At 40.1% G+C, this 13670-nt stretch overlaps 1 protein-coding gene and 1 long non-coding RNA gene across 3 annotated transcripts in view; one reads left to right on the top strand and one right to left on the bottom strand.

Moving 5' to 3' along the window:
- mrpl23 (mitochondrial ribosomal protein L23) overlaps nucleotides 1-11678 on the bottom strand; it is a 37445-nt gene extending 25767 nt beyond the window's left edge. For both annotated transcript variants that reach the window (XR_005894093.1, XM_041038487.1), the window contains exons 1-2: nucleotides 11558-11678; nucleotides 10279-10401 (exon numbers count right to left, since the gene is read on the bottom strand). Coding sequence is in view for 1 of the 2 variants with exons in the window: in XM_041038487.1 (XP_040894421.1) it covers nucleotides 10279-10401; nucleotides 11558-11577 (143 nt within the window). In the remaining variant the exon portion in view is untranslated. The remainder of the gene's footprint in view (nucleotides 1-10278; nucleotides 10402-11557) is intronic.
- Nucleotides 2162-10728, top strand: LOC121182137. Its single transcript, XR_005894094.1, has 3 exons — nucleotides 2162-2332; nucleotides 2430-2523; nucleotides 10675-10728. It is a non-coding gene; the product is annotated as an uncharacterized LOC121182137 (long non-coding RNA).
- Nucleotides 11679-13670: the final 1992 nt, after the last annotated feature.

A 13670-nucleotide genomic window follows, 5' to 3' on the forward strand; every position in this document is an offset into this window, starting at 1 on the left:
GTGTTCATCCAATTAGCTGTCTGCGTGTATTGATCGCACCCGGTGAAACCCTACACAGGAAGTGAGCCTGGCACCAACTGATCCGGTGGGCCAGCCCAGCTAAAACTAGCCCACTGGGCAGCATTTGGAACGGATTGCTCGGACCAGAGGAAGAAAGGCTTTTAACTGCTAATCAATCTAGCCAATTGGATTAGCTTGGTAGAAAGCACTTCCCAAATGCGTCTGACAAAGTGCTTAATAGCGACGCTGTGGTCTGACATGAGTGCCTCGGATATGGCGTCTTCTATCACCTCATACGTTTCTTTGATAGAACAGGATAATATAATATTCTCTATTTTTCAGAGGACACAGCACAATATCTTGAGCTGTTGTAACAAAATTAGGTGAGGCAAACATTTGCATGAGAAAATCCCATCTGTGAACACAAAGACTCTTTGTACCTAAGAGTGATGTAATATATGTTTCCATGCTGTACAAACAATTGCCTTTTCCTCTATAATAGGCTAAATTTTGGCAAAGCTGCCACTGATGTAGACCTAGAACACTTCTATTTGACCTGCTAAGTTGTGTTTATCGAGAGAGGTAAGCTTACATTTACGATACTTGAGTAACTATTTCCACATTTGATTCCACCATTACAGAAAGCAGGATGGTTTGATGTGGCAACTCTTGAGTATGATAGGATTTTTCTACCAAACGCCAACTTCAGGCAGCTGCCTTTGAGAGAACAGAGAACTAAGCACCCATTGAGCTTGCTCCTTCTCAGAGCCAATAATGGTCCAGGACCACTGGGAATGAGGGTGGAGGGGATTCTGCATCACTGTGTGAAGAAAGGTGTAAACAAATTTATTAAGGCTTCTTTAGGACTATTTGTCTCCCTTTACCCAGTCAAGAGGAGAGAGATGTATTTCCTAAGATGTGGCATGCAGATGCGCCTTTCTGCTCCATTTGCACCCACCTCCCCCAAAAACCCCCATCTCACAGTATGTGTGCCAGAGGGCAGTGAAGCGGAGCGGAGTGACCGGGGGTACTTGAGATCAAGAAAGGAAGAAAGAGAGAGTGATTGCGCTGGGAGACGGGTTTTCCTAGAAAGCAGCAGTGGGGAACTGGAAGAGAGGAAAGTGGCTTGGGGACTGCATAGTCTCCTCTGGATCATTAGCAGAGGGAACACTGATCCTGATTAATGAGGAGAATATTTTCTAAATCCCTGCTGCTTTTACCACTCCAATTATCCAACCACCACAAACACACTGATAGTATAGATGAAGCATGCGCAAGTACAGTCATGTCTGTTACTCTGCACAAGATGTCCATGCATGTACAAATATACTTAACGAGCAGCTATTAGCCATGACAAGAATATGATGAATATAGAAAACTCAGAGCATGTATCAACGTTATGATAAATAATTTATCAATGACAGTAATAAGTCAAATGGAAAATGTAATAACAATCAAGTGATAAAAGCATGTCTACACATAAACACACATAATGTATATATGTACTTTTTTTATTGATTAATCTGCCGATTATTTCCGCTATTAACTGATTATCATTTAGCCTACAAAATAGACAAAGTAGCCTTCAGTTTTTCAGAGTCCGTGGTAATGTCTTCAGCTTGCTTATTTTTGTCAGACAAACAGTACAAAAGCTCAATTTAATTTTAATCCACAAAGTCAAACTATGCAAAGAACAGCAACAAATAATCACATTTGAGAAACAGAAACCACAGAATACTTGGATTTTTTTTATGTGAAAAATGATTGGCAGAATTAGTCAAAGTTAGAGAAATAGTTGCCACTAAATTTTACTATCACTCGACTGATTGATTAATCAAATGTTTGGCTGCAGCTCTAATAGAATACATACATAAGTACTGCATTTACTAGGATTACATTAGACAGCTGTTCTCTCTCTGAGTCAAAACATGATTCCCATCTCAGCTACAAACTGGAATCCAGTCTGAGAGAAAGCCTTGGGCTGAAAGCTGAGGAGAAAATGTCAAGTTAAGCGTGCACATAAACAAGGCTAAACTTAGACAAAGGGCGTGGTGTCTCCAATAGTGATGCAGGCAGCATCTGATCATCATCCCAGTATAAACACCCATCTGACTCCACAAGCTAACCTTTCACACTTCTGCCTCCCAGGAAGAATGAAAACCTGTCTCCAGCAACTGCCAAGGCTAAAGGAATCGTTCCTCAGCAACTGGTATATATTTATACGCAAACACACATGCTAGAAAGATTCCTTGCCCAAGATGATGAAAGAACTCTAAACACAAAACCTAGAAGGGCATTGGATGTCGCAGACGATGGATTAGTTTCAATTATGGTGGGTTGTTGCTGAGCAGGTTTAAAAACAGGCATGCTGGCATTGTTGTTAGAAAACAATTTAAAACGTTATATTGTTCTGTATTGTTCAGGGGTAGGTGTACAAGGGAGATATAACACCTAAATCTGATATCAAGCGGTGCTAAAAGAAACAGGTCTCTGAAGGGATACGAGCATGGATGAAGAAACGAGGTAAACCTGATGCCTTTGTTGTGCTCTGTTGTGACATAGTTTTGTGTGTGTATGGGTGTGTGACAGTAGAGCCAATTCGTCAATCTGCAGATTAATACGCACACCTCTGTCAGCTGTCTTCAAATGTAAGCCGTCCTCTGCAATGGACCTACATGCTCCTGCATATGCCCTATTCTCAAGTGTGGGCTAACACACACTGAGCCAAGGAGATTGTGAGTATCAGTTCCAGTAGTTTAAGGCGGTCCATTTACACCTGTTCTCCAAAAGCATACGAGATAAGTAGGTGAAAGGGCACAGCTGGGAAAGTGCAAGACAGGACAGAGGCAGCTTTGATAGTGTTTGACAATAAGGACAGTGAATGAATTCAGAAAGCTCAGTGACTACTGTATCCCACTTGTCTATTAATGTGCTGGTGCTAAAAGAACATCTGCCAGGTGAATGGGTGGTTCCTCCATTGTACATAAAGGATGCCCTATATAGCCACCCACTCAGTGATCCTCAACTACAAATAATGCAGAACAAACACTGACTGAAATACTAAGTAGATGAGGACTTTTGGCAAAATAATGCTTTCAGATTCCAAAAAAGCTCTTGTTGTCAGGTTGTTGTCAACCTGAACAGAACTTACACGATAAAATGCTGGATTCATTAACCTTTACATGCACTGGGAAGAGTGTCCACAAGCTCTACATGTACTGATCTGACTCACAAGACAAACTCAAAGAGAATATGTCATTTTTTAATGGAAAAAAATCAAGAAATCAATAAAACTTTATATGTATGCAGATGATTTAGCAGTATTTGTGGCAGGCCACTCAACTGATGATTCCGATAATGTTCTACATAGGGAATAGCAGATGGTGGTAGAATGGATTATAAATTGAAAAAAATTATTGAAAACATTTCTAAAACTTGAAGTATTGATTTTGGATCCGTTTAGAGTGTGTTGACACTGTATGTCAGCAACTGTACTGAACAAGCCCATCAGTTAGAACTTACAAAAAAAAAAAAAAAAAGACACATCAAGCTAGCAAATTAAAACAGATTGATAAAATCTGTAAAATGAGAACAGGTCATATTTGACAGCATATTTGCAACTATAAATTAGTATACACTACTGACTATAAGAAATTCTACTCCAATGCATATTATCCACAAAAACAGCAAAGCCAGGTTCAAAATTTCACTCAAACAGCAACGCCTGAGGTAACAGTAATCTTCAGTTTGATAACACAATCAGGTGTTTATGTATAAACACTTCAGTTAGTGCTACAGGCTGTACTCGGTGTATTGCTGCCACCTGCAGGTTGGATCCATAATGAACTATGTTCAAGGAGTAGGACATCAAAACTGATATAGACCCTTTTATTAGGTTAACGACAGACAAGGTTGGTTTAGCAGTGGGAAAGTGGGCAACTGAGTAAATTTTATGTGAAAACCTATGTTGATCTGGCAGTTCAGCTTTGAGTAGGATTAGAGGTCATGGTGAGTCATGTTCCAGTAATGGTGTTTGTGTTCCACTCTGTAAACTGAATGTCGTGCCACAGTCATTGTAAATTCATAATCGCTAGAACAACATTTGATCCAAAGAATGGGGTTGCTGCTGCTGTCATGTTCCTCTTGTTTTAAGATGAACGCTACTTTGTATGTGAATGATTCAGTGACCATCCTGCTTCTTGTGGCTACCATGAATCCTCCTTGGAAAGGGTTGCTTGTTTTAGCAACTTGACTTGGCAAACCACTGGAAGGCTTTTAATGTGGTTCCTTGTTTGATAGAAACTGGGCTGCATGTACATTTGAGCTTTTTATGGCGCCCTTTTGGTTGGCAGATCAACTTTAAGTATTACAAGGGAATGGAAAGGAAGAGGATGCAGCCACATATAGGGGTGATGCAGAGTTGCAGATGACAGGCACTTAACTGCAGTTTGGAGTAGCCTCCTTCAGCACATCATCAGAAACTATCTGCCCTCTCTTTCCTGTGCGCAAGTTGCCTTATCTTGCCCTGAAAACCAATTTAAAGAATCATAATTGCCAAACCCCTATCAAAGATAACACAGATATTCATTTGTTCTCTCTTTTTTTTTTTTTTTTTTTTTTGGAATTTGCTGTCCGAATTTCCCTTGCATCGGCTAATATAGCAAAATTATGTAATGTTACAAGCAGAAAATATCATAACAACATACATGCCAAACAAAGGAAAAATGCATTGGCAAAATGGAACAGGGTACGTTTTTGATTACTGACTGAAAGACAGGACAAACTCTGGTCTCAAAAGAGCTAGACCATTCCTCAGTAACACACAGCTGAATTGTCCCTTCTGATACATAATGCTGTATGTTCTAATAAGCCTCTCAGACTTTATCTCATGTGTAACTTTTATTAACACACGGTAGGGTAAACATCCAAGGTACACCAAAAAGTCCAGACACACATATGCACACACACAACATCAAAGTACATTGTGTCAGAGCGGCTTAGTTGTGAGAATGAAACAGGAGAGTTGTTTTCTGCTCAGATGAAAGGCAAAAGAAAGCCGCTCCTCATTGTCGGCCTACTCCATTGTCAGGTTTGGGTTGAGATACGCACAATCACTATTTTAACCCTCCCATCTACATAGACAATACATGCACAGAAGTTGCTCAACACTAAGTATCAAGATCATAATAGCAGACTTTGTTTAAAAGGAAAGCCATTGAGGAACCTGAGACTTTAGGAGAGAAGAGACAGTTGAGAAGTTGAGAGTATAAGAGCAGCGTGTGAAGGATTAGATTTATTGTTCGGGTTTTGGTCTGACAATAGAACAGAAATAGATCAAAGACCGGGTCACCAGGAGTCAATACACTCCTCACAGAGAGACAGGTCAGTAAAGACTCACAATTCCTTATACTCCTCTACTACATACACATACTACTGGCTAGCAAAATGACTTCCTATGACATAAACTGAGGTTAATTAGTGTGAAAACTGACCCAGTTTCCAACTTGAGCCCCGTGTTTATGAAGTGGAACAGAAACAGAGTGACTGTCATGACGATCAAAACATTGTTTGATCCAACAGGTACTGTGCATTTGTCAAAGTGGAAAGACACTATGAGCTGCCATGTAGCAGGGTGAGTTTGCTCAAGTCTGATTATAGTGAGAAACCACAGCATGGTCTGGTTTCATAGTTATTAGACAGGAGAGTACCATGAAATGTGACTGAGCTGTAAACTGAACACAACGTTCAGTGTGTTTCTTTGTGTGTGCGTGTGTGTGTCAGCACTGGCCACTAGCCATGCCAGGTGAGGCACAAGAGGTGTGTGCGTGGGTGTAAACCTAGAAATTTGATGATGTTCCTTCTAGAGGAGAGGAAATACTAACATAGTACAAAAGGTTTGAGAACAATCAAAAAGGCAAACAAATACTTCCCTCCAGCAGGTAGAAAGAGAATTACGAGAGAGAGAGAGAGAGAACACAGCCCAGGTGTCTCAAACAGCAAGTGCCAAAAGGAGATTGGTTTTGGATGCGCTACAAGTGTTTACGAAAAGCACAATAAACAGAAACCGAGGGAGAGGACAGAGAAAGACATGTGCAGATGATAGCAAGTGAGTGATACAGAAAACAAGCAAGAAAACTAGAAAAAAGCGAACGAGAACGAGACTCCCAGGTGTCACTGAAATAAAGGCCACGTTGTGTTACTGCCCTGAGAACGCCAACATTACCACTTCTCATTAACAGCTGCTCGGCACTACAACTTACCCACGCTAACACCGCCTACCCTCGAGAGTCATAACTACAACAGCTTTCACTGCCGTAATGACTCAGACTCATCAATAAGCTGGGAGTGGGAGTGATATTTGGTGTGTGTCACTGTCTCTGTGTGTCCATTTACTACATTGTGCGTATGAAAAGTAAAACCTAACAATGTTTCAAGCGCACACTGAGGCCCCAGCAAGCATATCAATCAGCCATGCACCTCTCCCAGGCATCAAAGACAGCAAAAAAAAAAAACAAAAAAAAAACCTTACACACCCTTATAAACACACACGCACCCTGCACTTACCCACTTTTGTGCATATATACACAAAGACACACAACATTCTCACAAACTGACTCACCCACACTGACAAGTGTGCACACAAAGAGAGAGAGAGAGACACACACACACACACACACACACACACACACAATTACATAAGCACCCTAGGAGTTTGGCAGAGAAGAGGCAAGAATCAGAGTGGGAGGCCAGGCACCTGGATGAACAGATTATGGTCTAAACCCCACCAGAGACACATAGATGATCTGCCTCAAACTTCAATTTTTCTCCCCAGTGTGGGCTCTGGGCCTCTCATCGCCTGAGGAACACTGCGAACCTCAGTGACCTTGGCTTGCAGAGGTAGTCAAAATCAGTTCATCGCTACTAAGTGCTGACTGGTTAGGACCTCCTGTTGTGTTTTATGACAGAATACGCACTGCCCAAACCCACCAAACTGACTAGTCATATATATGAATTTATATATATATATATATGAGAGCTCATGTACAATATTAGGAGGCAGTAAAGTGGTATTATATATAGCATTCTCTATTAGACACAGGTTTTGCAGAATAATCAAAAACATTTTGCTTTCATTTTATTTCTAGATATTAATTAACGTTTGACGTCTCACTGTCTACAGCACAGCCCAAACCTCCACTGCAGTGCCAAACAAAAGCACTTTTGACCTTACCTCCCACTCCACTGCTCATGTCAGCCTTTCACAAGTCATCATTGCAACTGAGCTCATTAAAGACAGTATAGGACTGTCTATATTGTTGAGGACCAAGGCCTCAGATTTCTGTTCTTGAGGCTTTCACACCACCTGGTGGACATGATGCTCAACTCCAGCTGCACATTACTGATCCAGCAGCAGTGTTTCAATGCCAGTAAAAACAAATTATTGCGCCCTAAAATGGGAAAACATATGTTCACTATATATTAGATCTGACCAGTCTCACAAAAAGTAATAGTAGTAACTTTGATGCCAAATATAATAACTGATTTTGTAGTCTCATGACAGTCAAATTTAAATCCTGTATAGGGCACATGCTTGTTATATTTTTATTCTTGAAAAGAACTGTAAATTCTGCTAGAAGAGTTGGTGTAGTCACCGGGATGCTTCATCCTCAAGGCCCAGCCCAACCTGCTGAAAATATGGGGTAGTGAACCCATACCAGCTCTGAGCCTGTACTTTAAGAAGACAACTGCTACAAAGATCAATATGTCCAAGTAAGGTGTTAAGCATTTAATGTGATCTACCTTTACAAAAGCACATTTGGAACAGCTTCATAAACCTAAAAACTTGTGGGCAATAGCAGTTTCACAGGGGTCAATGCAATGTGGTATGTACTGTATGGCTCCATGGAGACTGGCAAAAGACACAGTGTCATAGAAACCATACAGTTGGAGACAAAACTATTGGCACCCCTGTCAGCTTGACATGTTTTGCATAAAGCAATGGTTTAATGCAATTTTTTATTGAAGCAAACTAAATGAACATTTCTAAACAATAATGTGATCAACAAATAAGAAATTATTTTGCAGTCTGACAGAAATTTTACAAAAACGTAATTGGTTGGTGACAAAAGTATTGGTACTTAGCAGTTAGTACTTTGTATGTCCACTTTTGGCCTTTACAACTGCTTGTAATCTGTTCTTGTAGCTTGATACCAACTGCTGACACCTCTGCACAGGTATTTTGGCCCATTCTTGCTGGCAGATGGTCTTCAGTTCAGTCAGACTGGAAGGCTTTCTTGAAGCAACTTCAACTTTCAGATCTGCCCATAACATCTCAATAGGGTTGAGATCTGGGCACTGGGATGGCCGCTGTAGAACAGAAATCTTCTTTTCCTTCAAAAATTCTGTTGTTGATTTTGCTGTGTGCTTCGGATCACTATCATGCTGAAAGTAGAAACGTCGACCCAGTAGCTGCTTTGCTGATGGGAGCATTTGATCAACGTATTTCTTGATACATGGTGGCGTCCATCTTTCCTTCTATGATGTGAAGAGTCACTGTGCCTGCACTACTGAAGCATCCCCAAACCATGATGGAACCGGCATTGTGCTTTACAGTAGGCACCAGATGCTTTTCGTCCAAGGCTTGTCCTGGCTGTGCCCAAACATAGTGAGGGCTGTTAATTCGGAACAACTCTATTTTTGACTCGTCTGACCACAGTACTTTTGAGAAGAAGCTGTCAGATTCACTTATATACTTCTTAGCATACTCCAGTCGCATCTTCTTGTGGACAGCTCTAAAGTAAGGCTTTTTGATGGATCCATATCCTCTGTACCAGTTTCTGCTTCGTGTTCTCTGTACAGTTCTTGTGTGTACAAATGTTCCAGATGTTTCCAAGTTTTTCCTGATATTCTTGGCTGTGAGTCCAGGGTTCTTCTCTGACCTCTCGCACAACTTTTCTGGCACTTCTGTTCGCAATCTTTCTTGGACATCCACATCTAGGCCTGTTTTCAACTGTAGCAGCCAGGTTGAAGTTCTTGATAATTTCTCTCACTGTTGACATATAGGCATTTGGAACTTTTCTGCAATTTTCTTGTAGCTGTTCCCTTTCTGGTGGTCAGTTACAATGCACTTTCTAACTTGCAAACTGACTTCTTTCGACATCACCATGATGCTTGGCTAGTGAGCAAGTGCAAGTTGAATAAAACTTGGCTGTCCCCCTTTTTATCTCTGGGTAAAGCCATCTAACAACTACCGACAGATGTGTCAACACTTAACAACCCTTCCACACCTGTCCGCACGATTTAGTCTTGAAAAGTTAACAAAATATAAAAGGTGCCAATACTTTTGTCACCAACCAATTACGTTTTTGTAAAATTTCTGTCAGACTGCAAAATAATTTCTTGTTATTTGTTGATCACATCATTGTTTTGAAATGTTCATTTAGTTTGCTTAAATAAAAAATGTCATTAAACCCTTGCTTTATGCAAAACATGGCAGACTGACAGGGGTGCCAATACTTTTGTCTCCAACTGTAAATACGATTGTCCATGAACATAAAATTGTTTCAGATCAGATGCATCAGATCAGATCTGACATTAGTAATAGTTCGTAATTGATAACAACGCATAATAAGTGTGGTCTGTTAGTTTGTCAGAAATGTGCCAAATCTGGTCTGAAAAACTGAAAATTAATGACAGAAGTTATTAGAAGCTGTTAGAGTTCATCTTGCAAGTGAATGTTCATGGCAAAGACCAATTTTTAGTCACAGTACATTTACAATAATAAGTAATGCTACTGATTGAAGATCAATATGATCTGCAAACCATCTAAATTCCATTTAGGTTTTATCATTTAGAAAAATGAACATTGTGAAAACTTTGTGAAAGAAGTTGCTGAACAGTAACAAAGAAAAGGTGCATTCAGCAGACAAGCATTAACAAAGATGTGTGTAATAATATGTAATATTGTAAGAAAACTGATACTTGAACATACATTTTGCAAACATCACATATAATTTGACTTCCAACAGTTATATACAAAACAGGGTTGAAATGACTCTAACTTCATATCATTCAGAAACTACACCTCACCTCATTCATTCCCCCGTTTGAGCTTGAAATACATGATGAACAAATACATGATGAAAAAAACTTCCTACCCACCCTTGTGTAAGGGCTTAATGTTGCCAGTGTGACTCTAATGTTAACACTAGAAATGCTGAACCAATCACCTGTTTGATTGAGTGGTCAACTGACTATAATGTGTATGTAAAGACTTACTCCATTGGGATGCGAAACTGGACAGTGTCAGGAGGCTGCTCTTTTCCTGGCCTCACCAGGGTCAGGAACCAGTTGGGTCTGAACATCCTCAGCTGAGGGTTCCCCAGCTGGTAGAGAGGGTATCTGAGAGGAGAGGCAGACTCTGGTCATTTACAGTTTCATTCCCAAACATCCTGTAGTAAATTCTATAATCACACTAACAAAAGACACAGTAAGTAGCCATGTAGAACTAGGCAGCACAATCATAGATTGCTAGTTGATAAAAAACAGAGATAAACAAAAAGAACAGATAAACCTGCCTGCAAACAGTTTCTCTGTAACTGCACTGAAGAATATTCCACTACTGGCTTGTTAATGACCTGTCTGATCATCTAACTGCTCTTGTTTCTTGCCCAGTCAGACTCCAATGAAGGGATGTTGCAGTGTTCGCAAATACAATCAACTAATTTGGTGAGTACAATGTCAGCACTGCCAGTAGAAATGACTGTCACAGCTACAAAAAGTAATAAAGAAAGAAGAGCTGTTTAGCAGGTGCAACACAACACCTGCTAAACAGTAAAAACTTTTTTATAACATCTCCCAAGGATTCAAGATATTGCAAAAGAAAACAGCCCTTGACAAAAAGGCAGAAATAATGGCATAAATAATACATTTAGATATAGTGGAAACATCATGAGAACAAATATTTCTTTGCAACTTATGGGGGGAAAAAAAACAGACTCAGACAATCATGGTAAAAATTTTTTATTCAGCCCACAATCACACATTTGCATAAAAGGACTTCACATTCATTCAGTCCCTTAAGAACAATGACATTATTGCCTCTGAGAAATATGTGAGTATAACTGGACAGGTAAAACACTTGACTACCTAGAGACCATTACAACGACCTAAGTGTCACGGTAACTCGTACGCCGACTCTAGCTGCATGCTCACAATTGTTTTTAGCATAGCTGGCTAACGGTTGCTACATTCCCGTTGCGTAATGTTATTTAAGTTTCACGGTGAGTGCAAAAGTCATTGCTAAACTGCACCCTCAGTGTGTAACATCACTGAAAAAAACGTCTGTGCTACAATAACAGCAACATTCAGATACAGTGGAGAGCTGGAAGGTCTGAGACTGGGAGATGCTAAAGTTAGCTGGGTTTTGCTAGCTTACCAAACTGTCAGAAAAGGTGGCCAGCAAAGACTTAGACAAGAGACAATAAAGACAATAGCTGAGTTGTCCATACGTATATTTACAACTAGCAGTGAGTATTAAAAAAAACGTGACACTTACAGTAGTCTTGTTACTGGCATCGCGGCAGCAGTCTGTTCTGAGACATACGCTATCAGCTAGTTCGCTGTTTTGTAGTCTTTTCAAGGTTGCCAAACGATACACGTGCATGGATGTACTTCCGGGACAACCCCGTGCGCAGGCGCACTCGGTCTGATCCATGCCCTTGAAGAAAAGTCTGTAAGCATCGATGTGCTCAGGTTCTGCTGCTTAGACATACGGGGTCATGGTACATTTCAGTCGAAACGTTTCTGATTCAAGTTAATGTCACTGGTGTTCAAAAACAGCACGAGATTTTGAGAGGATATTTTGTAGTCTAGGATTTTTTTTAATCTATTATAAGATGGTAAAGGAGTCTTCAAAATCAGACAACATTGATCCACAAAGCCTATAGTTACCAGTTATAAACTGAGTCTAAAATTGAGCATTAAATTGAAAGACAGTGGCTGAAAAGCTGGGACAAGAACACTGAGGGTCAGGAAATGCTTAGAGTTGCTATGGGTATTTTCTCCCATTACTCTGATAATAGGCCTAGCTCTCTATTATCTAACTATCTGCTACCAATTGGTCTTTGTTCTTACCACTCTCTACAATAATGTGCTGAGGAGTCTGCTGAATAATATACAATCAGTTCCTCCACAATTTATTTTCTCAAAACTGGTCCAAGGACTTTGAATTGAGAGATTGGTGGACTCACAGGTCCAATTTGAATTTAATTTTGCAATTTGACATAAGCACAAACCATGTTTTATGCATATGCACACTAATGATATATTCACTTCTTGAAACAAAACCTAAATTCACACATGCACATACTTTATTCATTACAGTCGGACAGAAAGGTAGATATCCATAATCCATACACATTTGGATAGTGATAATGAATGTTTACCACTGCTTTATTTATTATGCAAAATATTCAACTGACACTTGTCAATTATGGACCAGAGAATCTGTAAAATCCCGAGTGCTGTAATTTTCCTGTAAATAAATGTTTGAACCAGCTGCTTTGGGAATGTGATTACTAGGAGTATTTTCTAAGGGCACATATGATGAGACAGCAGCAGAGGGAGACCTTGCCCCATCGCTCTTTCAAACCTCGTGCCCCAGCATCTGACCTCACCCCCACTACGATGTGCCTGCAGTTGGGGGTAAGAATGATTGAGGGCCCCCTGAGTGGAACATAAGTCCCTGGCTCAGCTGGTTCAGACCTGGCAGGAAATGGACCACACTGACAGCCTACACTATGCCTGGGAGGGAAGTTTCCATCAGTTAAGATGCCATGGAGAGTGTGTGTGTGTGTGTGTGTGTGTGTGTGTGTGGGTGTATGGAGGGTGCTGGAGGGCAGTTAGGCATTTGATTATTATGCAGTTGTTGTAATGTTCACCAGTTGGCACTGGTATTTGTCACACTATATCAGAACGTCCTGACATCTCTACAGTTGTCCTGTTGAGTTTTTTTTTTTTTTTTTTTGTCTCAAGAAAAAGAAATGTTCACTGCCATGAGTTCATTGGTTGTTTACTTGTTTGTTACTCTGGTGCTGGTTGATCTGACAGTTGATATGAGAGTGTACTGGAGATTCATGAAGGTGGTGACGCAAAGGTGAGAAGGTTACTTTCAAGACATTTACTGTAATGTGTACAGGCTGGTTTATATTACACATTAAAACTTAGATTGTTCAATAAATAAATTATTAAGTTAAATTGAGTTCCATTAACTCTAAACTGTATAACTCTGTATATGATCCAACACAAACAGTAGAAAGAGTTTTTATCAGAGTACAGACTGTAATGTGCAAGTCGTTTCAGTAATATTGTGTTATCATTTATGCATGACAGTGGGTAAGTGGTATGTAACGTGATGGGTGCTGGGTCAAATCCTAGACCACCCAGCACTATCTGTCTGAGGGGAATGTACTCTTCTTTCTTTATTCCACAACTGGAAGCTGCTGCAAACTTGTACCTAAGATGGTGTGATGCAAAGTAACATTAAAAAAAAGTATTGCAAGCTTAGTCAATCTGAACAAATATGGTTCCTAATTTCAAATACTGAACACAATTAATGAGTTTTCCAACTTTACCAGAGCAACTGTAGGTTTTGGCATCCCAAAACACCA

Source organism: Toxotes jaculatrix, chromosome 5 (assembly GCF_017976425.1).
Source record: "Toxotes jaculatrix isolate fToxJac2 chromosome 5, fToxJac2.pri, whole genome shotgun sequence".
NCBI lineage: Eukaryota > Metazoa > Chordata > Actinopteri > Toxotidae > Toxotes > Toxotes jaculatrix.